Here is a 27,444-nt window from a genome sequence, read left to right as displayed (position 1 = left end):
GTTCAATAAGCTCGAGTGCAGCTCGAAATCTTGAATTGATTTCACCGAATATTAATAAAAACTCAAAATATGAACAGTTCGGCTCGAGTTCAATTCGATTAAATATATAGTAACTTTATATACAATATAAAAAATATTTATTAAATACAATATTTTAATGAGATTTCATGTATCATTCTAATAAATATCAATACTTTACCAAAAAAGAAGAACGAAGACATATATAATTTCATACTCCCTCAATCCCTTCCAATTGTTTACATTTTTGAGGAAGTGTCCGACACGCATTTTAAGGTGCATAAAAAGTATAGTTATGTAACTTATTTTTACAATTTTATTTTTTTGAATAAAAGTTAAATGTTTTAATTTTTATTCAGAAAAACAAAATTATAAAAAAAAATACATAACTATATGTAGTATACACCTTAAAATGCGTGTCGGACACTCTCTAAAAATTGTAAACAATTGAAAGGGACAGAGGGAGTATTTAGTCTTTTTTTAGATAGTTTTTAAAAAAAATAAGAAAATCGAACTTGGGTTTTACCTCGAGTACTCAGAGTCAAAAAAGATTTTTGACCGGTTTTTTGTAAAATCTATTTTGAATCCGATTACTTGAAAATCAGATCAAATGATGAGTTAAAAACGAGTAGTCGGACAACCAAGTCAGTGATTTTTAAAATACTATCTAACTTAGTTGAGTATAATTTTTTTTTAATATGAATATAAGAATTATATATTTATAATTACACGATTTAATTAAATATTATTAATTTTATAAATAAATATAGTATGTACGTAAATAAGTCGCTTGAGTAAGCATTTAGGAGCATTTTTGCAAATATTAATTCGGTCCAGCCCCTTAATTTTGGTGGAGGGATAGAAATATTCAAGTGGATAAAATATACAATATATATTGTAAGCGGAGGTCATAAGCATAACCCTAGTTGGACTTACACAACGACGACTACTACTAGTCCACTGCGAGTGTAATGTTCGACAGCTCACACCCCAAACCCAACAATCTCCTTGTTCACTAATCTTTAAAATCTATTGGTCTTGTATACTTCTATATTTTAAACACAAGCAACCCTTGTAGGCCAATACTAATTACCGGAAAACATGTCGGCGGCTGCTTATCAGCAAATGTCTGCGCTTAAAAGCTTAAACAACTCTACTTTTCAGCTCACTCCTTTCAATTCTCCCCCCTCTAACTACAACAGGTACTTTAAACCCCGATTCTATCACAATTCGTGTGTGTCAATTTGCTTTGTTAGTCTTCAAATGAACCCAATTATAATTATATTTCTTTTATTAACACAATGGAGTTTATAATTTGTTTATATTTTATCTCCCAGAATTGCAGCTATTTTAAAATTGTCAACTTTTATTGAAGTACGCTTCTTCTCTGATTATAATACAATCATTGAAAATGACTGCTTAATGAATTGAAATTTACATATATACTGCTAGATGTATTATTTTGTGGAGACCGAAACTAATGAGCATTTATGTGTTCTCCGTTGCTAATTACTCGCAGATTTTGGACTTTAAAAGGTCCTATGGAACAAGTTATTATATGTGCATAAAGGTTATGTATAGTGAATGCTTGGTTATATTTTTCACGACATCAACTATTGACATTGAGTACAACCATTTGAGCACCTAATTATTTTATAGTAGAGTTTGTTGTTTTGTATGTTGGTGCTTACTCTGCCTGTTTTTGTTAGTAAAATTGTCCTATTTGTGTTTTTTGTGATATTGTTAGACTAATTTCTGTCGGTGTCATTAATTGTGATTACTTACTAGAGAGGTTCTCATTCAATTGTATTTCCATTAAATATACACATTTTTGTTTTATTGCATTTCACTCATGACTCATTTGTATGTAATCTATTTAAGTCACCCGTAAATAAGACATGATATATGTTCGGTTTGAAAATGATATTTTATTTCTTTTTTCTACTAAGTAAAAATACCGATAACCGTTAGTCTGTTACTGGTTGAATGACTAGTACAGTCGTACCTATATTTATCACTAAAATAAATTTTATCTTTGTATAAATCACATGATTTGGGCGTCAAAATATCTTCCATAGACTTAGCTAAAGTCAGATTAAGCAGCTTAAAACTTAGAAATGAATTCAGTCCCCCCCCCCCGGATAAATTACTGGATGTGTGCATCAAATTTCTTCCATAGGCTATTGCAAAATAAGGAGCCTACTCTGACATCATTTAAGTCCTGCTTGATATGATTCCATGTTAATATGAAATATAAACTATTAGCACTGCTAATTCTATTTGATGACCAGGAGGAATACAACCTGGAGGCCTCCAAAAGCAGCAATAATCCCAAATTTTCATCTTCCAATGCGTAGTATGGAAGTTAAAAACAGGTAAAACTATCCAAAATCACCCCCTACCTTCTCTCTCTCTCTCTCTCACACACACAGGCATTCATCTCTCTATCTGGCATTTTTGTTTGTTAATTAGATAAATCTATTTTTAAAATCTGTTCAGTACTTTATGGGGAAAATTAATCAGGGAGATACTTTTGTAGGTCGACAAGCTTTCAAGTTCTTACAATCCTCCTCTATCTAGGCAGATGAATGAGTTATTTAAGTGTTACATTGTTCGCTTTTTTAATGCTTAGTGCTGTTAGATTGGACCATATATCTTTGGTATGATGTTTATATTACATGGTTCCTTTTTGTAACATAGATAGTCATATTCTCTATTTTACTGAAGTCTTGGTCATATTGAAAGTGTAAAGATGGTTAGTGGCTTTACTTGCTAATTAGAATAGGATGACAGATGACTAATAAATATAGATATATTAGCACAAGGAAAAAGATTTTGATTTTTTTTCTTTTAATTTGGCATCAGTATCAGTAATCTAATTCCTTTTTTTTTATCTACACAATTTCGGTGCAAGGTTCACTATCATATATTGTACCTACCATATTAAATTCTATTATATGCAGAACTTTCACCGATGACATAAAGTCTCTCAGATTGATAACTGCCATCAAAACTCCTTATCTGCCTGATGGCAGATTTGATCTCGAGGCATATGATGCTCTGGTGAACATGCAGATCGAACATGGGGTTGAAGGTGTCATAGTTGGTGGAACTACTGGTGAAGGCCAGTTGATGAGTTGGGATGAACATATCATGCTAATTGGTCATACGGTCAACTGTTTTGGTGGATCAATTAAGGTTATTGGTAATACTGGAAGTAACTCAACTAGGGAAGCTATTCATGCCACTGAGCAGGGTTTTGCAGTTGGAATGCATGCAGCTCTGCACATTAATCCTTACTACGGCAAAACCTCCCTCGAGGGATTAGTTTCTCATTTTGATAGTGTGCTCTCCATGGGTCCAACTATTGTATATAACGTTCCAGGAAGAACTGGCCAAGATATTCCACCTCGTGTGATCCATACTTTGGCACAAAGCACAAACCTAGCAGGTGTCAAGGAATGTGTCGGACATGATAGAGTGGACCAGTATACCAAGAACGGAATTGTGGTCTGGAGCGGAAATGACGATCAGTGCCATGATTCGAGGTGGGATTATGGTGCAACTGGAGTTATATCTGTTACCAGCAACTTGGTGCCACGACTGATGCGAGAACTTATGTTTAGGGGAAAAAACCAAACGTTAAATGCGAAGCTGTTGCCCTTGATGGAGTGGCTCTTTGAAGAGCCAAACCCAATTGGACTAAATACAGCTCTTTCTCAACTTGGAGTTGTAAGACCTGTTTTCCGCTTACCCTATGTACCACTCCCTTTGGCCAAGAGAGTGGAGTTTGTTAATATAGTGAAAGACATAGGGAGGGAGCACTTTGTAGGACATAAAGATGTTCAGGTTCTTGATGACGACGATTTTGTTCTAATCGGTCGATATTAGGTTGTAATATTGAGCTTGTAGAAGCGAGTGCTCTAGAGATTGTTTTTTTACGATTTTCTGAATGTGTTTGATTTTACAGAAAAAGAATTGCCTCCAACATGTGTACTATATGTTGTTTCGATTGTTAGGTATGAATACCTTTTCTTTGCCATTGTGAGGTTTCATTGTGCTGTTCATATTCTCTTTCTTTATCAATATTGGCACAGGGCGCTTGTCTTAACGTCTCAAATGAAAGCTTTGTAGAAGTCGAGCAGAGCTGTTGGTTACTCGATCATTTTGAGTTATTTTCAAAAAAACCATAATATATTTTGAGTTGAATTATTAATCCTCCTCTACTAGGAGATGATTGTTTCCTTAAAAAAGATTTAGGATGAAGATTTAGATGATAAACATTAATCAGTGGGAAAATATAATGTATGCATTTTAAAACCAGAGAAGTAACCTGGATCAATATCACCAATTGAAGGATGATGCAACTTGAAAATTTATTTGAAGCGGAGTTAAAGGCTATGTGATCCAGAATACATGTTTTTAAACATTATATTAAACTTGCATTCAACTATAACAACTTTCTAGGCTCAATAAAGATGCAATGAGCGTTAGTTTTCACAAATTCAAAATACAGTGTTAAACAAAACCAAGAACTTAATCTATGCAACTTAATTGGGCAGAAGGCCAAGTTCTATAGTACTATTGATTTGGAGTTGAGAGTGCAAAGCCAAGTTCTCTAGGCGAAGAAGTGCAGCTTTCTTTCTTAGCTTTTCATTATGTTCAATGATGCCTTTGTTTTCAAAGTAAAGCTTCAAGTTCTTCATTTCCATTTTCCTCCTCTTCAACATCCACAGTCTTCTTGGCTTTTCCTTTGTGTACTTTGACATTCTCTCCCTTCTACAATCCAGACAGATTGTTCAATAAATACGTACTTAAAGCATGCATGCACACACACTATCTCTAGCAAAAAAAAGAGGTACACAATACACATACCTTGAGTAAATAACTGAGAGAGCTGACCTACGTCTGCGGTATCGCCGTCTCGAGGGACTAAAACTTGGATGTAGATGATCACGAGATGAGCTCATTGTTACAGAGATGCTTACACACATTGTGTTTTTCTAAACTTCTGTGTGTGTTGGGGGGGGGGGGGCTTAAAAGATTGAATAAAAATAGAAGTTTTGGAATGTAGGTAAGAGTTGGTTGAGGAGGAGATGACCAATTGCAAAGTTAAATAAAGATAGGGTACTTGTAATACAAATACATGTGTGTGTGAGGAACTTTCAAGGCAATGATAGCAAGAGGACTTTGTGATGAAAGAGGCCAGCAATGAAGCAGCTAGCTAGTAGAAGAAATGAGTTTTTACTCTGGGTGGAGGGCATTGGCCTAATTTATCAGTTACTTTGATAATTCAAGATCACTTCTTTTAAGCTGGCTGATTGGAACACGAAATGACCACAAACATGTATCTATTTACAACTTTGAGGTTTTTCTTTTTGAATTTTACAAAGACTTCTTACACTCGTCATTATGGCATGTCCAGACACTTAATCCCAGAATTGGACACTAGTTGTTTACAATAAGGAATATGATCAAATTTGTGACTTTCCTTCACCCGTTCGTCATACGATATTTGCTCAATTTCGTTAGTTTACGTAGAAGTTGCGTGATCAGAGAGAATGGACTTCCGTCGCAAAATAATATTGATATAATAAAAGGTTTATCCCATACGTGTGCATAGGTATACAATAAACACTCAGTTTTATAAACTTAGGTCCATTTTAATTAGGGTAATTTTTGTGCAGGCAAGAGATCCATCACCATTAAAAGAAAGAAATCAATCAAAATGATTTAAATTTATAGATCCGAATGCTTACCCATAAAATATTCAATCAAAAGAGAGTTTTATGCCTACCAGTATATCATTCCCTGAGACCGTTAAATAGACAGGCACCATTTTTATGTATGTGCTATTTTACCTTTTATCCAATGCCTTATAATCTGGTATTTAATCATGTTTTCTAAAGAGAGTCAATGTGGTTAGGTATCTTCTTTTGTCCCTTATCTACAATGTAATTGAGTACTTCTCATTTGGTTTCCTATGTGTTCTTATTTGATTTGGAATTGAAATTCTACCAAAAAATTTCTTCTGATTTTCTTTTCTATAACTATCTTAATGATGATCTTAATAATGACGATGTTAGACACCACCTTTGCTAGTTTTAGCTGAAAAAATTGAATTTAGCTTCTTGGTTCCTACTTTAAAGTTTACTACCAATCTACCACAATACATCACATTACTGCAATTAAATTGCTCCATCTGCTGCTAGAAATTGCTACAAATACAAGCCGATGAGAGCCGGGAGGAAGTAGGGGACCACAAGGAGCCTCTGTCTCCGTTAATTTCGGAATAACTCCAAAATTTCAATATAAAATTTTAAAATTTACTAAGAATTTTTCTTTCGGTCCCCCTAAATATATATTTTAAAAATTGAAATTGAAAATTGGCTAAACAAATTTTATTGATTTTGTTAAATGTTTTATCAACAATAATATGGTTTAGATGGAAATTAGTAAATTTATTCATTTAATCTTAATTACTTAATAGTAAATTAAATAAACATGTAATATAGTACAATTTGAGACAAAAAAACATATTGATTAAGTATCAAAAACAAAACATCTGCTTTGAACCCAAAAATCCATAATATACACGTATTTACAATCCCTAATTTTACCTCTCTATCTCTTCTCTCCCTTTAAATCTCATCAGTAAATATGAGTAAGAGAAAAAAAAATACATAATATTTTCAATCCAAGAAGATTCAAACTATTTGCGAAAATGAAACACAACCTACTCCTATTGTTACCTCAGTTGAAGTCACTGGAGATGGAGATCATGGAGTCGAGCCTCAATTTTTTGTCCGGACAAACAACAACTCCGAGCAACATGATGTCAATAAAGATATTGACTCTAAGAATATTGATGAACGTATTGATTTTAGTTCATTGATACGTGATCCTGGTTTCCGAAAACAAATTGAGACTTATGATCCAAATAAAAAAGATTTAGTTAGGAGGGCATATATTGATCTTGGTTCATATCAACCTGTGCGAGTTTATCCTTTCTCGGGTCCATAACATCATCCCGTCGATTTCAAAAATGTTGGTTTGAGAAACTTTCATGGTTAGGGTACTCACCAGAAAAAGAAGCAACATATTGTTTTTATTGTTTTCTTTTTGCTAAAAATCCATTAGGAAGGTGTGGTTCCAATCATTCTGTGAGCGGTATACTATCTTGATTCCAGACATGAATGTTCCCTATTTTGATGTGCTTAGATCTCTTCGTCGGCAAGGAAAACAAAAGCAAATGGTGACAACGGAACATCATTAAAAAGTAAAAATCTTTACAGCTGCCATAGACCAACAATTACAGGAGTTAAATAATAGATTTAGCGAGCAAATGACAGAGTTTCTTATTTTAAGTGCATCACTAAATCCTAGGGATGGTTACAAGTCTTTCAATATAGAAAAATTTTGTAAGTTAGCTGAAAATTTTTATCTAGGTGATTTTTTGGGAGATGAAAAAATCCATTTAAAGTATGAACTACAACATTATGGCTTAGATATTCTTATTCATCCATATTTGAAAAATTTGTCTACTCTCGATGATTTATGTCATGGATTGGTAACCACGAGAAAAGCTGACATGTATCCTGTTAGGTAATGAATACAACACAGAGGGAGGGGGGTGAATGTGTTTTGGATAATTTTAAAGCTTTTTGAATGTTTGTTAGTTGGTGAACAAAACATATTAAAAATGCAGCAATATTATGTTAACTGAAAACAAACAGTGCACACAATATTTCAAAACTCACTTAATTTTGTATTAAAATCAAGCTAGTATTTTGCTACAAATCCTGGGTTCTTTGTAAGTAAAGAACTTAGCTTCTTCCTTGGGAGAGTTACAAGAAATCCTAGATCTGTTTGATACAATTAAAAACAAAGGACCAGTGTGTAAAGCATAATATAATGTAACATGTAATCGAGGAATTATAACTCAATATGAAACATAAACAGATAAATAATATTAAATTGTGAAGCACAAGAACCCTAAAGATGAAGACATGATACATACAAAGAATCAAAAGATGCAACTGACTCTCTTAGTCCACAATCAAGTCATGGAAAGAAGTTCATTAATATGTTCAAACCTCCATGAAGAATAAGACATCAAAGGACTTCCAGTATCAGTTACATAGTTTGATTTGAAGTATTAAAGATCAGGGGTTTAGTGTTTGAAATAATGGATAATCAACCAAGATGTATCAGTTTAGAATTGTCAAGGAAATTGAATTAAACCAATTCATGCTAGTTGTTTGTGAACCAGACCAGTGCACCAAACATCAGCATATCAGGAATGGTTTGATTTAATTATACAGAAGAAATATTAAATATTGATACAGTTATTGGAAACTAGATTTTCTCTAAGTCAAGAAAACCTACTAGGGTTACAGGGTCGCAAGTAAGTATCATGTGGAAATTTGTTTAAGTCATATTTCACTACTGCGACATCTAGGTCGCATGTAAAGTTGAATGGTGAAATGACTAAGGCATGTATCCTAGTCGCAAGTAACTCTACCAAGGGATGTCTCCTAGTCGCAAGTATCAGGCAAGGGAATGTTCCTAAGGCACTAGGTCACAAGTATCTTGAAGAGGGAAATGTTCTAAGGCAAGGTCGCAAGTATATTCATATACTGAGGTCGCACGTATCTTTGTATACTGTGGTCGCAAGTATGTTGCAAAAGAAAGATTCTAAGGCAAGGGCGCAAGTAACATGTGATGCAGTGTGAACAAAGTCGCAAGTAACTTCACATACTGTAGTCGCAATTAACTGTACACCCAGGTCGCAAGTAACTGTACACCCAGGTCGCAAGTAACCACTTGGTTGAATTTCTGTTGATCTAGAGCAGCAATTGAAAAGGTTGTATGGTTCAAATAATGCCACAGTCCAAAGTAAATTGAAGACTACAAAGCAACATTTGAATTCATTCAGTGCATTATCTTCCTCAGTTCAACGGAAAGTGTTTACGGGAGGAGCTCCATTAAAGAACCTCATTTATTAAGCTTGTAAACATAGTGTTGTGCTGCTGAATTTATTGTAGCTAATCAATTCATTGATTATATTGTAGCAACCTCAAGGTTTATATTAATAAAATAATATATTCCTTGAATTATTTTGTGTCTATTTTGATTCCGTACTTATAACGAAGAACTTGTAAACGAATTGAAAAAGATTGTAGGCATCGTATTCAACCCCCCCCCCCTTCTACGATACTTTGGGACTAACACAATGTTTACTTTATAGATTAGTAAACACAGGTTTACACAGCATGCAATAGATTGTACTAAACCCTACTTTAAGTTATCTCTAAAGCTTTCTATTTCTGGCTTAGTGTATCTTTGCAAATCATGTGAATCTGTGACTTTCCTTTGTCAGTTAATCTTGGCCTTTGATCTTGTACTCTTTAAGCTGCTTTTGTAGACTTTTCAATCTAAGTGATTAGATCATTTGTTGATTGATAATCTTGAATATTTAACTTGTCTGCATTCTATACTTGAGCTTTATATCGAGATCTCCAGTTTTATCTATAGAGAACTGACATCTCGATAAGTATAATGGTTTATCGATATTTCTTAGTTCTCTATAAGTGTTTTGACTTGTCGAGGTCTCTGAGTTCTCTATAAGTGAACTTGGCTTGTCGAGGTCTCCAAATTTCTGCATGTTAAAATGACTTGTCGATATCTTTGAGATCTCTATAAGCATATTGACTTATCAATATCTCCGAGATCTATAATGAGAGAATTGACTTGTCGATATCTCCGATCTTCATATCTTCATTTTGACTTGTCGATATCTCCGAGTTCTCTAATGCAGAAATGATTTGTCGATATCTCAGAGATCTCTATATATATTTTGACTTGTCGATATCTCTGAGATCTCTAATGATAATTTGACTTGTCGATATCTCCAATCTTTATATCTTCATTTGGATTGTCGATATCTCTGAGACTTTTTTATAAGCTGTTTTGGACTTTTCGATAAGTCGTTCTGGAGTTCTCGAATGACTTCTCTATATGACTTGATCTGTGACTTGTAGATATCTTGACTTGTAATATTTTTCCTAAAATAGATTTATTCAACTCCAAGCTTCTTCACAGTTTCTCTGAGGCATGATCTTCTTGATCTTCTTCCTGAGTTTATTCTTAGGCTTGAGACTGTTTAGAGAAAAATACTCCAGTCTAATCTTTGACATTTTACAGACTCAAGTAATACAGTACAGAATACAAATTTAGATTATCATACAACTAATTATTAGGGCTATCAATTTGACTTAGTCTTGTTGTTGTACAGGCATGTCTTGCACAACAATCTCCCCCAATTTGTGAGAAGATTGTTAATCACAAATTCATGCTTGGTAACAAGACTAACCCCGAGTTACAATGATCAATAAAACATTATATACAAAATTGACAAAATTACAACTTTTATACATTGAGTGATTACAAGAGTTTGAAACGTACATTCTTTACACAAGTTTCTTATAGCTTGTTTCTTGTCTAATGAGGTCTTTTAAGTTTACAAGTACTTGCAATTCTTCTATGATTTGAGTCATGTTGTGTATATGTTGTGTACTTGATAATTTCATGAAAAAAATACCTTGGTAGATTTTACTTAGAGAAATTATGTAGCACTCGACGGATAAGATTTATAGTCCCGACGGATGACTAATTATAGTCCCGACGGATGATGACTTATTATCCATCGAGTGAGTAGCTTATGTAATAAAAGTTTGTAGCACATTTCTGCATACACCATTGTATAGATTCTGTAAGTAGTATGCAAGTCATGTTGACTTTAACTAGATATGCAGAATATGTTGATTAATTGTACATAGATGATGTCTTGTAATTTTGCATAAATGAAATGAAGTCAAGTGCCAGATTGCTACCCGACGGATAAACTACAATGAAGTCGACGGATGATCAACTAGACAACCCGACGGATGATCAATAACTCGACGGATGATCATCAACCCGACGGATAAAGAATTCAAATATCTGTTGACAGTGACAACACAGTCACATCCGTCGAGTGGATGCAAATAGAATGTGGTAGCCTATTCAACTGGGTTTTTGAGAACAAAGAAGCATTGCCATTTCCATGCTATTATGAAGATATTTAAAGATGCTGGAATAGAGTAATGAAGTAGCATTGTAATAGACTAGATAGTTTTTGTTTTATTATCCTGTCTCATTACTTTGTAATCTTGGTGATATATAAACCAAGAAGTAGCAACTAAGAAACTATCGATCTAAGAAAAGAACACAGAAAGCCATTTGTAAGCAGAATTCTTAGCATTTCTCGGTAGTCTTAGTTGTTCAATTGTGGTAAGCAGCTGTGAGCATTTTGCACACAGGGTTCTCTCGATATATAATATATATCTCTGGTGGAATCATTCAAATCCACCAGAAAGTTTTTAAAGACTCTTGTTTTAATTACTTGTGTCTTGATTCACTTGAGTCTTTATTCCGCATTCTGCTAATCAATTCACACTATATATATATTTGAGTTAGAACATTTTTATTCAATAAAAAGTTTCAATAATTCCATTCAACCCCCCTTCTATAATTCTTGTTATATTGTTAAGGGACTAACAATTGGTATCAGAGCAAGCTCTTAACTTACAAAGAGTTTAAAGATCAAAACAATACAGCAAGATGAACAAGAAGGATGTTGGAGTCAACATCCGTTTTCTGGATAAAGATAATTACCATCATTGGAAGGTAAAGATGCATCTTCATTTGCTTTCTCAAGATGAGGCCTTTGTTGACTGCATATAAAGAGGCCCTCATGTTCCAATGAGAGCTGCAATAGGAAACGAGCCATCAGTCCCCAAGCCAAGGCATGAATGGCCTGATCCTGACATTGAACAAGTCAGGAAGGATTAGAAGGCCATGAACATCCTGTTTAATGGAGTTGATGGAGACATGTTTGACAACATTATCAACTGCAAAACTGCCAAGGATGTTTGGGATACAATACAGATCATCTTTGATGGCACTGAGCAAGTTAGAGAAAATAAGATGCAGCTCTTGGTTTGGCAATATGAGCATTTTCATAATGAAGAAAGTGAGTCTCTTACTGACATTTTTAGTAGGTTTCAAAAACTACTAAATGCTCTAAAGTTGCATGGAAGGATCTATCAGACAAAAGACTCCAATATGAAATTCCTTAGATCTCTTCCAAAGGAATGGAAACCAATGACAATCTCATTAAGAAACTCACAAGATTATAAGAAGTTTACTTTGGAGAGACTGTATGGCATCCTGAAAACTTATGAGCTTGAAATATAGCAAGATGAGAGGATGGAGAGAGGAAAGAAGACAGGAGGATCCATTGCACTAGTTGCTGAGTTGGAGAAAGAGAAGGAGATGAAGATGGAAGCTGTTGAATCAACTTCAAGAGTCTGTGAGAACAAGGGCAAAGGGCTTGCAGTAGAAAGTGAAGATTCTTTGAGCCAAGATGACATGGAGGACATTGATGAGCACCTAGCATTTCTTTCCAGGAGATTTTCCAAGCTCAAGTTCAAGAAGAACTTTGGAGCAGCCAAGCCAAATAGAAACATGATGGATAAATCAAAATTCAAATGTTTCAAATGTGGCTTGGCAGGGCATTTTGCCAGTGAGTGTAGAAAGTCAGATTTCAGCAAGAAAAAGTTTGAGCTTGTGGATTATAAGCAAAAATACTTTGAACTGCTCAAACAAAAGGAAAGGGCTTTCATAATACAAGAAAATGACTGGGCAGCAGATGGTCTGGATGAAGATGAAGATGTCAGCTATGTCAATCTAGCCCTAATGGCCAAGTCTGATGAGACAGAAACAAGTTCTTCAAGTAATCAGGTAATTACTACAAACCTTGTACATTTATCTAAAGTTGAGTGTAATGATGCCATAAATGACATATCTACAGAGTTATATCATTTGCGTGTTACACTTAAGTCTCTTACTAAAGAAAATTCTAAAATAAAAAAAAACAATTTGTTTTTGAGTGAGAGAAATAATGTGCTTGAGTCTCAGTTCATTGATTTTGAAAAGTTAAGAATTGAGTGTAAAATTGCCAAGGAAGAATTAACTGAGTCCTTGAAGAAAGAAGAAATTTTAAAGAAGCAGCTCGAGCGTGAACAAGAGGTGATTAAGGCATGGAAAACATCCAGGGATGTCCATGCTCAAATCACCAAAGTTCAAGGAATTGAGTCTTTCTGTGATGCATCCTGGAAAAAGAACAAAGAGAAACTAGAACCAAATTTGGTAGATGGAGTGCTGACAGATGTAGACTCGACGAATGATGAGGATTATCCGTCGGATAAAAAAAAGGGTTATCCGTCGAATGATGAAAATCCTCATCTGTCGGTTGTGAGCAAGCCTATTAGTAAAGCCAAACTTGTTAAGCTGAATGAGAAGTATGGGTCTGTTTCCAAGAACTTTGTTTCAGGAGAGTCGGGTCAAGTTAAGAAAGGGAAAAAGGCTAATATTGGTCACATGACTATCAAACAGTTAAGTGACAGACTTGAAAAGATTGAGGTAAAAACAAATACTAAAAAGAAAAACAATAGAAATGGTAAAGTAGGGATTAACAAACACAATAACTACACACCTGATAAATATGCTCCTAGAAAAATCTATGTCAAGTGTGGTAGTGTAAATCATTTGTCTTTTAATTACAAATCTGCCATGCCTACTTCCATGTTTGTGCCACCTCAATTTCCTAACATGAATGCCATGCCTTCCATGCCTATGAATTCTATATCTACACAGAATATGAATGCACAGTTTGCTAACATGCCATTTGCACGTAATCCTTATTATACTGCATTTAGTATGCCACAAATGCCATTTAGCATGCCTTACTGGAATAACATGTTTACTAACAACATGCCATTCCCTGTTGATTATAATATGCATGATAATTCTGTTGCAATGAATGGTTTCAAAGGCCCAACTCAAATGACCAAGGATGAATCTGATATCCCTAAGTCAAATGAGATAAAGCCTAAAAAATAGAAAAAGAAAGCTAACAAGGAAGGACCCAAGGAAACTTGGGTACCAAAATCAACTTGATTTGATTTTGATGTGTGTAGGGAAAAAGAAAGAATCTTTGGTACTTGGATAGTGGTTGTTCAAGACACATGACTGGTGATTCTACCCTGCTCACAGAGTTCAAGGAGAGAGATGGCCCAAGTATTACTTTTGTAGATGACAGCAAGGGTTATACTGTGGGATATGGCTTGATTTCAAAGGACAATGTCATCATTGAGGAGGTTGCCTTAGTGGATGGTCTCAAACACAATTTGTTGAGTATCAGCCAGCTTTGTGATAAAGGCAACTCAATAACCTTCAACTCAGAAGCCTGTGTTGTGACTAATAAAAGAAGCAACAAAGTGGTTCTCACTGGTGTGAGAAAAGGAAATGTGTACCTAGCTGATTTTAACTCATCTAATGCAGAATCTGTTAATTGTCTTTTCAGTAAAGCAAGTCAGGATAAAAGTTGAGTGTTGCGACTCTTTTATTTAAAGCTCATTATTTCTTCAGATATTAGATTTTGAAATCTTGTTAAGATTGTCTAAATTTCATCAATATCGTGAAAATCATTTTTCCAAGGCTGATTACCTTCCGAACAAAGAGAGGTATAGTTGAAACCAATTATTGTATTATGAGATTGAAGACTCAATGCTAAAATGGTGCAATCGGAGTATCGTGATGAGTAAGTTATTTTAAAAAGGGAATACCATGTTTAGTATTATTGTAATGATCCTTAACATGGTTATAGAAGAACGATAATAGAGATACCAACGGGATTAGCGAGGTACGCTTCTATGAAACATTATCGGGATAGGTACTAATGAATTCGAGAAAGACCAAGCATGTATAAATTCGAGGAATAGGATTTTGAAAAAGTGAATGTAAGACTAGTAACAACCCCGTGTTAGCAATACTTGACGATAAAAAAAGGATTTTGTGTGAAGTATAATGATATGACTATGCGGCTTAATGACCGTGACATAAGGTGTTCCAATAATGATCAAAGATCAAGTATATTGAATAAACATAAGAACTGTTGTTCTTTCTCAGTGATGAAAAAATATCTTCCATTCCTTTGGAAGAGATCTAAGGAACTTAATATTGGAGTCTTTTGTCTAATAGACCCTTCCATGCAACTTCAGAGCATTTAGTAGTTTTTGAAATCTACTAAAGATGTCATTGAGAGACTCACTTTCTTCACTATGAAAATGCTCATATTGCTGAATGAGTAGCTGCATCTTATTTTCCCTTACTTGCTCAGTGCCATCACAGATAATCTGTATAGTATCCCAAACTTCCTTGGCAGTTTTGCAATTGATGATATTGTCAAACATGTCACCATCAACTCCATTGAACAGGATATTCATGGCCTTCTTATCTTTCCTGACTTGTTCAATATCAGGATCAGACCATTCATGCATTGGCTTGGGACAGATGGCTCATTTCCAGTTGCAGCACTCATTGGTACATGAGGGCCTCTTTTTATGCAATCTACATACGCCTCATCTTGAGAAAGTAAATGAAGATGCATTTTTACCTTCCAGTGATGGTAATTATCTTTGTCCAGAAAAGGAATCTTGACTCCAATATCCTTCTTGTTCATCTTGTTATTTTGTTGTGATCTTTAAACTCTTTGTTTATCAAGAGCTTGCTCTAATACCAATTATTAGTCCCTAACAATGCAACAAGAATTACGGAAGGGGGTTGAATGGAATTCTTGAAATTTTTTCTTGGTTTAAAAGTGTTCTAACTTAAAATATATATCTGTGTGAATTGATTTGCAAAGTGCGGAATAATAACATGGAATGAATCAAAACACAAGTAATTAAAAACACAAGTCTTTAAAAACTTTCTGGTGGATTTGAATGTATCCACCAGAGATATATAATATATCAAGAGAACTCTGTGTAGCAAGATTTGCTCACAGCTGCTTACAAATATAAACAACTAAGTTTACATAAAAATGCTAAAAATACAGCTTACAAATATTTCTCTGAGAATTTTCTTGCTTAGTGTTCTTGTTGTTCTATTTGCTACTTCTTGGTTTATATATCATCAAGATTACAAAGTAATAAGACAAGATAATAAAATAAAATCTAATACTATGCTGCTTCATTACTCTATTCCAGCATCTTTGAATATCTTTATAATAGCATGGAAATGACAATGTTTATTTGTTCTCTAAAACCCAGTTGAATAGGCTTCCACATTCCTTTTTGCATACACTCGATGCATGTGACTGTGTTGTCACTGTCAACTGATGTTTGAATTAATTATTCGTCGGGTACATGATCATACGTCGGGTTACCTTGTTGATCATCCGTCGAGTGCCATTGTTGATTATCCGTCGGGTAGCTAACTGGCACTTTGATTTCATTTCATTTATGCAGAATTACAAGATATCATCTATGTACAATTAATCAACCTATTTTGTATATCTAATTAAATTCAACATGACTTGAGTGCTACTACAGAAACTAAACAAGGTGTATGCAGAAATGTGCTACAGACTCATTATTACACAAGCTACTCACTTGATGAATAATTGATCATCATCCATCGGGACTATATTGAGTCATCCGTCGGGACTATATTCCTTATCCGTCGAGTGCTACATTTTTCTCTAAGTAAAATCTACTAAGGTGTTTTGTTAATGAAATCATCAAGTTCGCAACATATTCATAACATGGAATGCTCAACCCTGAACAGAAGAACGTTTACGATTCTATCATACAAAATGTTTATAATAAGCTAGGTGGTGTTTTCTTTGTATATGGAAGTGGAGGATGCGGCAAGACATTTCTGTGGCAGACATTATGTTGTCGCCTTCGTTCAGAAGGAAAGATTGTGCTTTGTTGCCTCATGTGGAATAGCAGCCGTATTGTTGCCTGGTGGTAGAACTGCACATTCAAGATTCCATATTCCTTTAAAACTTGATCAGGACAATACAGCCGGAATCAGACATGGAACCGATATTGCAGAATTAATCCAACAAACTAATTTGATCATTTGGGATGAAGCGCCAATGCAACATCGTCATGCCTTTGAATCTGTTGACCGTTCTTTGAGGGATATAATGTCTCCTATTGACAAAAGGAGAGCAAAGAAGCCATTTGGTGGTATCACAGTAGTTGTTAGCGGAGATTATAGGCAGATTTTATCCGTGATTCCAAAGGCATCCAGAGCTGAAATAGTAGGTTCCACCCTCAATAAATCAAAGATTTGGGAATTTTGCCAAGTATTTTTACTTAAGAAAAATATGCGGCTTCATGCAGGAAATACAGAAATGGAGAATAAGGTTATAGCGGATTTCAGTAAATGGCAGCTTTTAGTTGGCGATGGTAAAGTTGAGAACTTTAGTCCTGATGCAGACACTAGTGAAATGCTAATAAAGATTCCAGATCAATATGTTGTTCATACCGCGCAAAATCCTATAGAAAGTCTATTTGAAATAACTTACCCGGATTTTCTAAAAAATATGTCTTCACATTCTTATCTAAGATCAAGAGCTATCCTAACACCAACTAATGTTATGATGGACGACATCAATAACAGTATTCTTGAGAAAATTCCTGGACCTCTACACACATATCTTAGTCAGGATTCAATTGACGATGCTGGTGATGAAGATAATGATTTCAGATCAGCATTTCCAGTAGAGTACTTGAACTCATTAAATATGCCTTGTATTCCTAAACACGAGTTAAACATCAAGGTTGGCGTCGTTGTCATGCTTATGAGAAATGTAAACCAAATTATGGGATTGTGTAACGGCACGCGAATGATTGTGACATCCTGCAAGAAAAATAGTATTGAGTGTGAAATATTATGCGGATCCCATATTGGGTCAAAACATTTGAACCCGAGGATAGAGATGATTCCAACAGATACCAGCTGGCCTTTTGAGTTTAAAAGAATTCAGTTCCCACTCCAGATTTGTTATGCAATGACAATTAATAAGAGTTAGGGCCAATCACTTGACACGGTTGGTCTATACCTTCCCAGAGCAGTGTTTTCTCATGGTCATGTCTACGTTGCCATCTCAAGAGTTACAAGACCAGAAGGTCTCCACATTCTCATCGACAGTGATGATGGTACCACCACAAATATTACATCAAATGTAGTCTATGAAGAAGTATTTTACAACCTACCGAGCATAAATGATGAGAATGTATCATATTAGTTATTTGTATTGCACATTTACAATCCTGTCTAAGTTACTCATCATTTTATTATAATTGGTAGTTTGAGAAATTTTTTTGTTATTAAATTAGAATTACATCAGGTCATATTGGTTATTGATGTTCATATGCGAAGTAAAAGGCAGATTCTCGAATAGTTTTTTATGCATATCAAACTCTCAATATAATTAGATGTGATATGTTTTATATTGATAAGGAGACATTATGATAATCAGAGAAGATTATGGGATAACAATAGTATGTATCAGATAACTAACTCATATTTAAATATTTGTTTAATATCACGTTTATGTTACTAATTGATCTTCTATTTTAACACAATTTTTTTTGGATGTATATATTAGTGTAAGCTGTTAAGGATCATCATACAACTCTAATAGATATCTATTGATTGAGATTTTCATGGACTAATTATCAGCCTATCACCTTAACTTTAAAGATAGTGTATATCTTTATTAAAAATACATCCGATTATCTTAAATGTTCCACACATTCAGATTTGTTTTGCTATATATCCAACTCACAAACTAATTTCAGAGTTCATATGGCAGAACATCCAAGTATAATTAAAATTCATTACCTATTTGTTGATATGAACATTTAACATACTCCTTTTTTGATAACATCTATTAACTTTTTCATTACTCAGATATGCAGGACCATCATCATTTATCCAATCTGGATGGTAATCATACTGCTTGGACTTTGAAGGTCCGTGTAACAAGAATGTGGGTATCAACTAATCGACAAGGTATCTTAGTCAGGCACAATCTTATTTTATTGGATTGTGAGGTTTGATTGAATAACTATATGACTTATACCACATCTATGATTTTGTTTTCCAGCCTCTATCCTAAGATTTTCTTTTTTGCAGAATAATCACATACTTGCAATTGTTCCACCAGCTCTTTGGAATTTGTTTTACTTTATCATTCATCCTGACACATTGTTACATATCTGAAATGTTCAGGTTCTTCCAGCTGATGGGTTTTTGAGGCCTGTACGTTCTGCAAATTACATCATGTTTCTTCCCATCACTGTGGTGGTGTTGGAACCTGAGGAAATTTTGATTATACCGCGTCATAAATTTGATTTGGTTCCTGTGACGCTCCAATATAATTCTCTTCATTTCTCTGCTCTCGATGAGCTTCCTATTTATTCCACTGGTATTGCGTATAAAATTTTAGAACAAATCGCTTACAATTTGTTTTTTTTAACTTTAAGTTTATTGTTGTAGATGTTATTGGAATTGTTGAACTCCTGCAACCAGTACAATCTATTATGACAAGATTTGGTGAAAAGGAAGTGTTACGCTTCAGAATTTCAGATGGCGTGTAAGACTCTTCAATAAATTTTTTGACAATTATAAAAATACTACGCCATCCTCCAATTATCATATTTCACGTATTAACACTATTGAACATCCATAAGTGTTTGACGTTTTATTATATTCTTTTTAGGAGGGCCATCCAAGTGTGTTTTAGCGGTTCTTTGCCATCAAATTTTGAATCATTGTACCAAGTTACTGAAATTGAACCCAAAATTGTGATTCTGGCATCTGTTAAAGTCTTTATGTATCGAGGTTAATGTCTTATTTTTTTATATTAAAAACCTTTAAAATTGTAAGCCTTCTCATAAGTTATAGAATTTCTTCTAGCTCTTAAATAATATATATTTTTCGCTCTTAAAAACAGGAAGAGCGCAGATCAGCAATATTTCGTCAACAAAGCTTTTTGTCAATCTTGATTATCCTGATGTCTTTTATTTGAGGCAGAGGTAACTAAATATAAATTATATTTTTTTTATTTTTACATCATTTTTTTCATATATACGCTTATAATTTTTACATAATTTGCAATATAGGTTGATGGACATTTGACAAATCCAAATTTAACGTTGCAGGATCATTCCCGTCAACGAAGCTTGAAGACATTTTATTTTTACTGCATTTCTATTAAATTGATGAGACATGTCGTTTTTCAATTATTGGAATACTGATAAACTTCCTTATTCAACTGCATTGTCGTATTTGTTTTTATTAAACTTATTTACCACGCTATGGATTATTTTATAATTTCTGTGTAAATCATAATTCTCTCAGTATTTGTCTTTATTAAATGTTGGAACAATTTTGATCACAGTATCTCAACTCAACAGTTTAAATAAATACATTAATTTAATATGTATATTTTAAAGTTCTGAAAAAAGATGTTATATATAATTCTATTTCGAAAGAATCAAACAGATTATGTTATAAATATTCATATCATTTTCATATCTTATGCATATTTTTAAATGAATTAGAGAAACAGACAGAGTTATGAAAAAAAATACAAGTTAATAAAAAAATGGAATCAATAACACTTTGATTGTGATGATTGGATTAATTTAATTGATTAACCTTAATTAATTAATTAACTCAAAATTTAAAATATAATATTCTGTTACATCTAAATTTTACTTATATATTCAAGAATTATATTGAATAGATAGGAAGATAATTGATGATTAATGATATAATCATTCAGGATTATATTATCGTCGGTCTTTATCGTACATATTAAAAAAAAAGTATCAATTAGCATCAACTTACCAGATTGAATAAGATAATTGATGAATAATTAGAGAATCAATCAGGACCGTATTATTGGCAGTCTTTATCATATAGTTAAAATAGAGTATCAATTAGCATCAATTTACAGTTTGAATAGTAATCATAACCTATCAAGTTGCATATATTATTTGCATATGCATTTAAATTTCATGCCTTAAGATAAACATCAAACATACTCTGACATTAAAAATAAAACTTTAGGTTTCCTCTCAAATTGTTCTCTCTAAAAACATTATTGATTGGTACGAACTGATCTAATATGTTATCATTATTTCTTCATCATGCATGCTGTCAATTTTTGTTAATATTTTGTAGGCTTTAATTCCTCAATTGTTAATGTTTGACACTTTGTTTAATTGACTTGAACAAAAGCTTCAATGGAGTATGCAGTATTCAATCTTATTGAATACCTTGATCAATCGACTACCAATTGGAAGATTAAGGCTAGAGTAACTAGGATGTGGACCAGCGTTAGCTCTGAGAATGGATCAGTCAAAGGATATAATGTCATTCTGCTTGATGATGATGTAAGTCTTATGTTGCAAAATTTTATTATGGTATTACGTAAAATCCTACCTTCTTTTATATACCAAATGTAACATCCTTTTTTGTTTTAGAATAATCACGTCCATGCATTTGCTTATCCCAATATTTGGAATGGATTCAAAACTCCGGTGATTGAAGGAGGCGTTTATGTTTTTGACCAATTTTCTGTGAAAGATGCTGTCGGTAATCTGAAGCATGTACAAGATGATATCTGCATCAGATTTTCATAATATACTACAGTCACCGCTGTTGAAGATGATGGCATGACTCCTGCCTACAAATTCGAATTTCTGGATTTAGGTGATCTTTTTGTTGAGGCCAGCAAATATCAGCCACAACAACAGCCTAAATTTGCTATAGGTGACCTTAATATAATACTCTTTTGGTTCAGATTATTAGTTTTTTAAAATGCGTACCTTAATATTTCACTGTATTTTATCTTTCACTAAATTAAATATATTGCTCTGTTTAATTTAGATGTAATTGGAGTTATTGAGGATTTTGAACCTCTAACGAAACTTGACACAAAATTTGGCATGCGAGACATTGTCAAATTCAGGATTTGTGATTCCAGGTTTGTTGAATGTATTAATATTTATCCTGTAATTATAATTATTTTCTGAGTCCGCCTCTAATGTGGAAGTTGTATATCCTGAAATATATGTTCATTTTTCAATATAGTAATCAGCATAAAGTCAGTGTTTGGGGAGATCTTGTTGTGTTGTCCAATAACATTTATACTAAGAAACTCCAGTCTCCAGTCATTGCAATAATAAAGAGCACAAAAGTTATAACTTTCATGAGTAAGTTCTCTTTGACTACTTAGTATAAATGACCTTGACATTATAAAACAATTTCCTGAACTATATTGCTTTGATTTAGATACTGTGCAGATTGGTACTTTGTCATCTTCAAAATTGTACCTCAACCTAGATGATGAATCTGTGACTGATATGAGGATGAGGTACTACGATTAAGAATTATAATAATTATATAATTACAACACGTTTGCATGTTTAATAACAGTTGATAGGAGGCTGAGTTAATAAACATCAATGTTTACCTTTGTAGGCTGAAGGAGGAGGGATATTTGTCAAAGAGAGAAAAATATCTTAAGGCGGAAAAATCTGAATTTGTTCAAACCTTTATGGAACGAATGACATTAAAGGATCTCAATGAAAAGCTGACATATGATGACTTTAAGGTTTTATAACCTTTATAAAATTTGCACGACACAACCATATTGAATATGATTTATTTTTAAATCTGAATTTTTTCACTTCAAACAGAAAAGATATACACCACGTTCTCAGTTGTTAAGGTGGATGAGGATGTAGCATGGTGGTTTTACAGTTGTAACAAATGTCAACAAGAGGTTGAGCGGCTTGACAGGAGATTTCGATGTAATAATTGCCCTCGCATAATTCCGGTTGCCCCTAAAAGGTAGAACAAATTAGAGTTATATCAAAAATTTATTATATTTTACTCTTTATTAAAGTCAACTTTCAATAGTTATCACAAAATTCCTTATAAATTCAGGTTTCGTATCATGGTCCTTGCTGAAGATGATACATTTTCATGTAATGTTATACTCATGGACCGAGCTGCTAGAAGGATTGTTGGCACAAGTGCAACAAAAGCGTATAATGATTTTGAGAAGGTATAAATTCATTACAATAAAGCAGATCCAATGTAATGTTCTAAATTATCAATTAAAGTATTTAATAATTATTACATTGTCTCAGGCTCCTGAAGAAGGCCTTCCTCAGGTACTTAAAGATTTGGTTGAAAAGGAAGTCACTGTTATTATTCAGTTTAACAAAGCAAATGTAACTGAGGATAGTACCATATTTGATGCAAATGACATATTTGACACGACTACACAGAGTCCAAGTCCATCTGAATCTGCACATATATCAGAATCTTCCTCCATCAACTTTTCCGTTAATGTAAGTTTGGTTTTTATATGTTATAATACTCGAACCATTATAATTTTATAACTTCTAGTCTTCCAACAAATCTTTATAAAGCGTAATTGTTTTGTGTTAGTCTGTCGATCTTGATGCCATTGATCACACTCCAGGCTCTGCAAAATCAGTTACCATAAAAATTAAAAAGGTAAGATACATTTATGCATTGTATTTTGTTTTTTTGCATTAAATCACTTACATTCCGTTCATTAATTATCCTCATAAGTCATAAGATAAGTTGTTTTTCTACGTTAAATTTAAAGGATTACATATTGGTTTTGGTTCTTGACGTAAGTTTGAGTTACATTACAATTTGATATAAATTGATTGGTATAAATATATTAATAAGTATCTATATTCTATAAGTTTTTTCTGTTGTTTTGTTCATATTCTAAGAATTTTTAATTTGATAAAATTTGCAGGAGAAGTAATACAGTAGTTTAGCACTCAATTATTTTGCTTGATGTTATGTATGAAAGCTGGATTGGATTGGTGTTTAGCATTTCTGAATTTCATTTTAAATAATGACCATTTTCAAGTTGTTATCATCATATTCTATCTTTCATAACTTTGTTTTCCGGAATTGATGCAAATGAATTTTGCAGATTGGACAAGTTGTACATCTTTTATCTGGAATGGATGCAGCATTTGTGTTGGCAATCCAATTTCCTCAGTTTTTAATTATTAAATTTCCTTATCACATTGAACTCTAAACTTGGTTTGCTGATGTTGAAAGTTTGTTTTTCCTATTTGAATCAATGAAGAATGTGTTTTGGTTGTTTTTGTCATTTATTTCGTATTATTGTCAAATTGCGTTATTGATATTTAATACAATTCTAATGGGAACACCAAAGTTTAGTAAGCAGTTTTTAGTTATAACTGTTTCAAGTTAGTATTATAGTATAAGTATAACTGTTTTAAGTTAGTTTTTTTCATGTTAGATATATTTGATAATGTCATGACTAATATGATTTATGTTTAGTTTTCAGATCTTACTTAAACAGGACAAATCAGTACTTAACTGAAATCAGCACTTATACTGAAGTCAGAACTTAAGTTATCAGTATTTAAGGTTTAGGAGATATTTATCAGAAGATAATATCAGGACTTAAAGGAAACATTCAGATAAGGAAGACGGCTGATTGAAAGGAAAAGAAGATCAAGACAAACGTAAGAAGAAAATATGCATGAAGAAGGAATTCTATGAAGAATAGAATACTTGGAAGAAAAGATATCTGATTGAAATATTTTAGGAAGCAGAATTATATTCCATATCAATTAGTGATTATCTTGTAACTGTGTAGTATATAAACACAGACATAGGGTTTACACTATAAGTGTTATCGTTATCGAGAATATTATTCATTGTAACCCTAGCAGCTCTCGTGATATTTGTTCATCACTGAGAGAGGACATTTCCATACTGTAACAGAGTTTATTATTTTGAATAAAGTTTGTTTTCTGTTACTTGTGTTATTAGAATTCGATTTGATTGTGCTATACACTGTATTCACCCCCCTCTACAGTGTGTGTGACCTAACAAGTGGTATCAGAGCCTATCTGTTAACACACAAACAGTTTAAGATCCAAAAACAATCATGTCTGAAGCAGAAACTCCAACCAAGCCCACCAAAACTGAAGAACCACCAAAGACGCAAATTTATAGTCGATATGAGACTACTAGAGTTCCCATATTGAAACCGTCTGAATATCCCATATGGAAGGTGAGGATGACTATGTTTCTGGAAGCTACAGATCCAGAATATCTTGACAGAATCAAGGAAGGACCTCACAATCCAACAAAGTTCGATGTTGCAGTTGCAGGTGAAGCAGCAAAGTCTGTACCAAAGGAGAAGAGTGATTACACTGCTGAAGATATCGCTTCAATTGCTAAGGATGCGAAGGTATGACACTTACTGCATAGTGCCATTGATAATGTAATGTCAAATAGGATAATTAACTGCAAGACTGCAAAGGAGATATGGGATGCCTTGGAAACAAGATGTCAGGGAACTGATTCGATCAAGAAAAACAGGAAGACAATACTCACTCAAGAGTATGAATACTTTGACTCAAAGCCAAATGAGTCATTGACTGATTTGTATGACAGATTTGTCAAGCTCTTGAATGATTTGTCACTGGTTAATACGGAGTATGATCTTGAAGATTCAAACCTTAAATTCCTGTTAGCTCTTCCTGAAAGCTAGGATTTGAAGGCAACAACTATAAGAGACAACTATAATCTTGATGAAACGACTCTTGATGAAATTTATGGGATGCTAAAGACTCATGAACTTGAGATGGAACAAAGAAGCAAGAGGAAAGGAGGAAAGTCAAGGACAGTTGCTCTTAAGGCTGAAGAAGAATCTCCTAAGGCAGCTACCTCAAGGAAAGGCAAGGGTAAAGCTCTCTTCACAAAGTCTGATACTGAGTCATCAAGTTCTGATAGTGATTATGACTCAGAAACTGAAAGCTTGCCTGAGACGGATGCTGATGAAGAGATGATGAAGCTGTGTGCTCTTATGGTAAAAGGAATCACGAAGATTGTATACAGGAAGTTCAGGATGGGAAAAAAGTTTTCCAGGAGAGGTGCAAGTTCTGATAAGAAGAATTTCAGAAAATCTGAAGGCAAAGGAGGAAAGTCTGACAGAGGAGATTATACAAATGCCAAATGCTACAACTGTGGTGAAAAAGGCCACATATCTCCTGATTACAAGAAAGTGAAGAGTGACAAAGGCAAGGCTCTTGTCACAAAGAAGAAAAACTGGACAGACACCTCTGATTCTGAAAGTGAGGAGAACTATGCCTTGATGGCAAATGCTGATATGGCAAATGCTGAAAGCAGTACTGAAGCTGCTGAGTTAAAGGTACCTCAAACTACATATGCCTTTCATACTGATGATATTAATGAGTTGAGAAGATATCTTAAAACCATGTTCATTAGCTATAGAGACCAAACTTTAACATGTGAAAGATTAACTTCTGAAAATCTTGCTTGTAAAAAGAGGAATGATTATTTAGAAAAGAGTTAGTCATGTTCCATCAAACTCAGAAAGATAGAGATGATGCTTTCTATGTTAGGGATGAAGTACTTAAAATGAATGAATCTCTAAAAGCTGAATTAGAAAAGGAAAGAGAGATTATCAGGAATTGGACTAACTCTGGTAGAACAACTCAGAATTTGTTAAGTAGTGAAAACTGGAAAGAGGGCTTAGGTTATGGAGAGGATAAGAATGATAAAGGAACTGTAGATATTAAGCCTATAGTTGTTAAACAAAAGCCAAAGTTAAAACCTGTTAAGTTTGTAGCTGTAAAGTCTGATACTGAGAAATCAGAAGTTAAAAAGGAATTAACTTCTGACAAACTAAAACAGGAAAAGACAACTGAAGTAAACGTAGGCTTAATGACAAAGAAGCAGCTTAAACATAAGCTGAAAGATGTTAAGAATACAAACAAGGTAAAATCACCTAGGAAAAATAGGAATGGAAAGGAAGGTGTGAATAAAAGCAATGATTATAAGCCTATTCCTGATGCTCCTAGAAAAACGTGTCATAACTGTGGAAGTTCTAACCATCTGGCTTCTTTTTGCAGGAAGAATAAGAACATAAACTCCTTACCTTCAAAGCAGGAGTTAAGAGTCAGTCTGTTAGATATAAGCCACAAAATCCTTGTTTTCATTGTGGTAGTTTATGGCATTCCATTTATACTTGTAAGGAATATCATAGTATGTACTATGATTATTATCAAATAAAACCTTCTTTAAAGAAAGTTAGCATTGTTCCTTCTAGTGTAAGTTCTGATTCAAAGTCTGATAGTGTAAATTCTGATAAGAAAAATGTTAACATAAACTCTAATGCTAAATTCGCTGCAAATGTTAACAAACTTAATAAGGCCAAAGGATCCAAGCAAGTCTGGGTCCTTAAAACTAATCATTAGTGGTCTTTGTGATTGCAGGGCAACAGGAAAAACATCCTAGCTCTGGACAGTGGATGTTCAGGACATATGACTGGAAATAAAGCACTGCTATCAGACTTTGTGGAGAAGGCTGGCCCAAGTATTTCTTATGGAG

General features: G+C 33.7%; 2 protein-coding genes across 3 annotated transcripts; both read left to right on the top strand.

Moving 5' to 3' along the window:
* Positions 1-899: 899 nt before the first annotated feature.
* LOC141667094 (4-hydroxy-tetrahydrodipicolinate synthase, chloroplastic) lies at positions 900-4,073 on the top strand. Of its 2 annotated transcripts, XM_074473447.1 has the most exons (4): positions 903-1,053; positions 1,097-1,220; positions 2,310-2,393; positions 2,982-4,073. In XM_074473447.1, the coding sequence occupies exons 2-4, from the start codon at positions 1,120-1,122 to the stop codon at positions 3,907-3,909; spliced, it is 1,113 nt and encodes a 370-aa protein (XP_074329548.1). In that variant the 5' UTR covers positions 903-1,053; positions 1,097-1,119; the 3' UTR covers positions 3,910-4,073. The 2 variants fall into 2 exon arrangements, with proteins under 2 accessions (XP_074329549.1, XP_074329548.1); XM_074473448.1 differs by having other exon boundaries at positions 900-1,220; positions 3,054-4,073.
* A 17,163-nt stretch (positions 4,074-21,236) lies between these two features.
* On the top strand, positions 21,237-23,806 carry LOC141665316 (replication protein A 70 kDa DNA-binding subunit C-like). Its single transcript, XM_074471297.1, has 12 exons — positions 21,237-21,386; positions 21,477-21,588; positions 21,646-21,765; positions 21,883-21,979; positions 22,087-22,208; positions 22,288-22,369; positions 22,477-22,609; positions 22,700-22,848; positions 22,945-23,065; positions 23,151-23,354; positions 23,455-23,523; positions 23,798-23,806. The coding sequence occupies exons 1-12, from the start codon at positions 21,237-21,239 to the stop codon at positions 23,804-23,806; spliced, it is 1,368 nt and encodes a 455-aa protein (XP_074327398.1).
* The last annotated feature ends 3,638 nt before the right edge of the window (positions 23,807-27,444 follow it).

This window comes from Apium graveolens, chromosome 6 (assembly GCF_009905375.1).
Source record: "Apium graveolens cultivar Ventura chromosome 6, ASM990537v1, whole genome shotgun sequence".
NCBI classification, from domain to species: domain Eukaryota; kingdom Viridiplantae; phylum Streptophyta; class Magnoliopsida; order Apiales; family Apiaceae; genus Apium; species Apium graveolens.
This window is presented reverse-complemented; position numbering and strand designations above follow the sequence as displayed.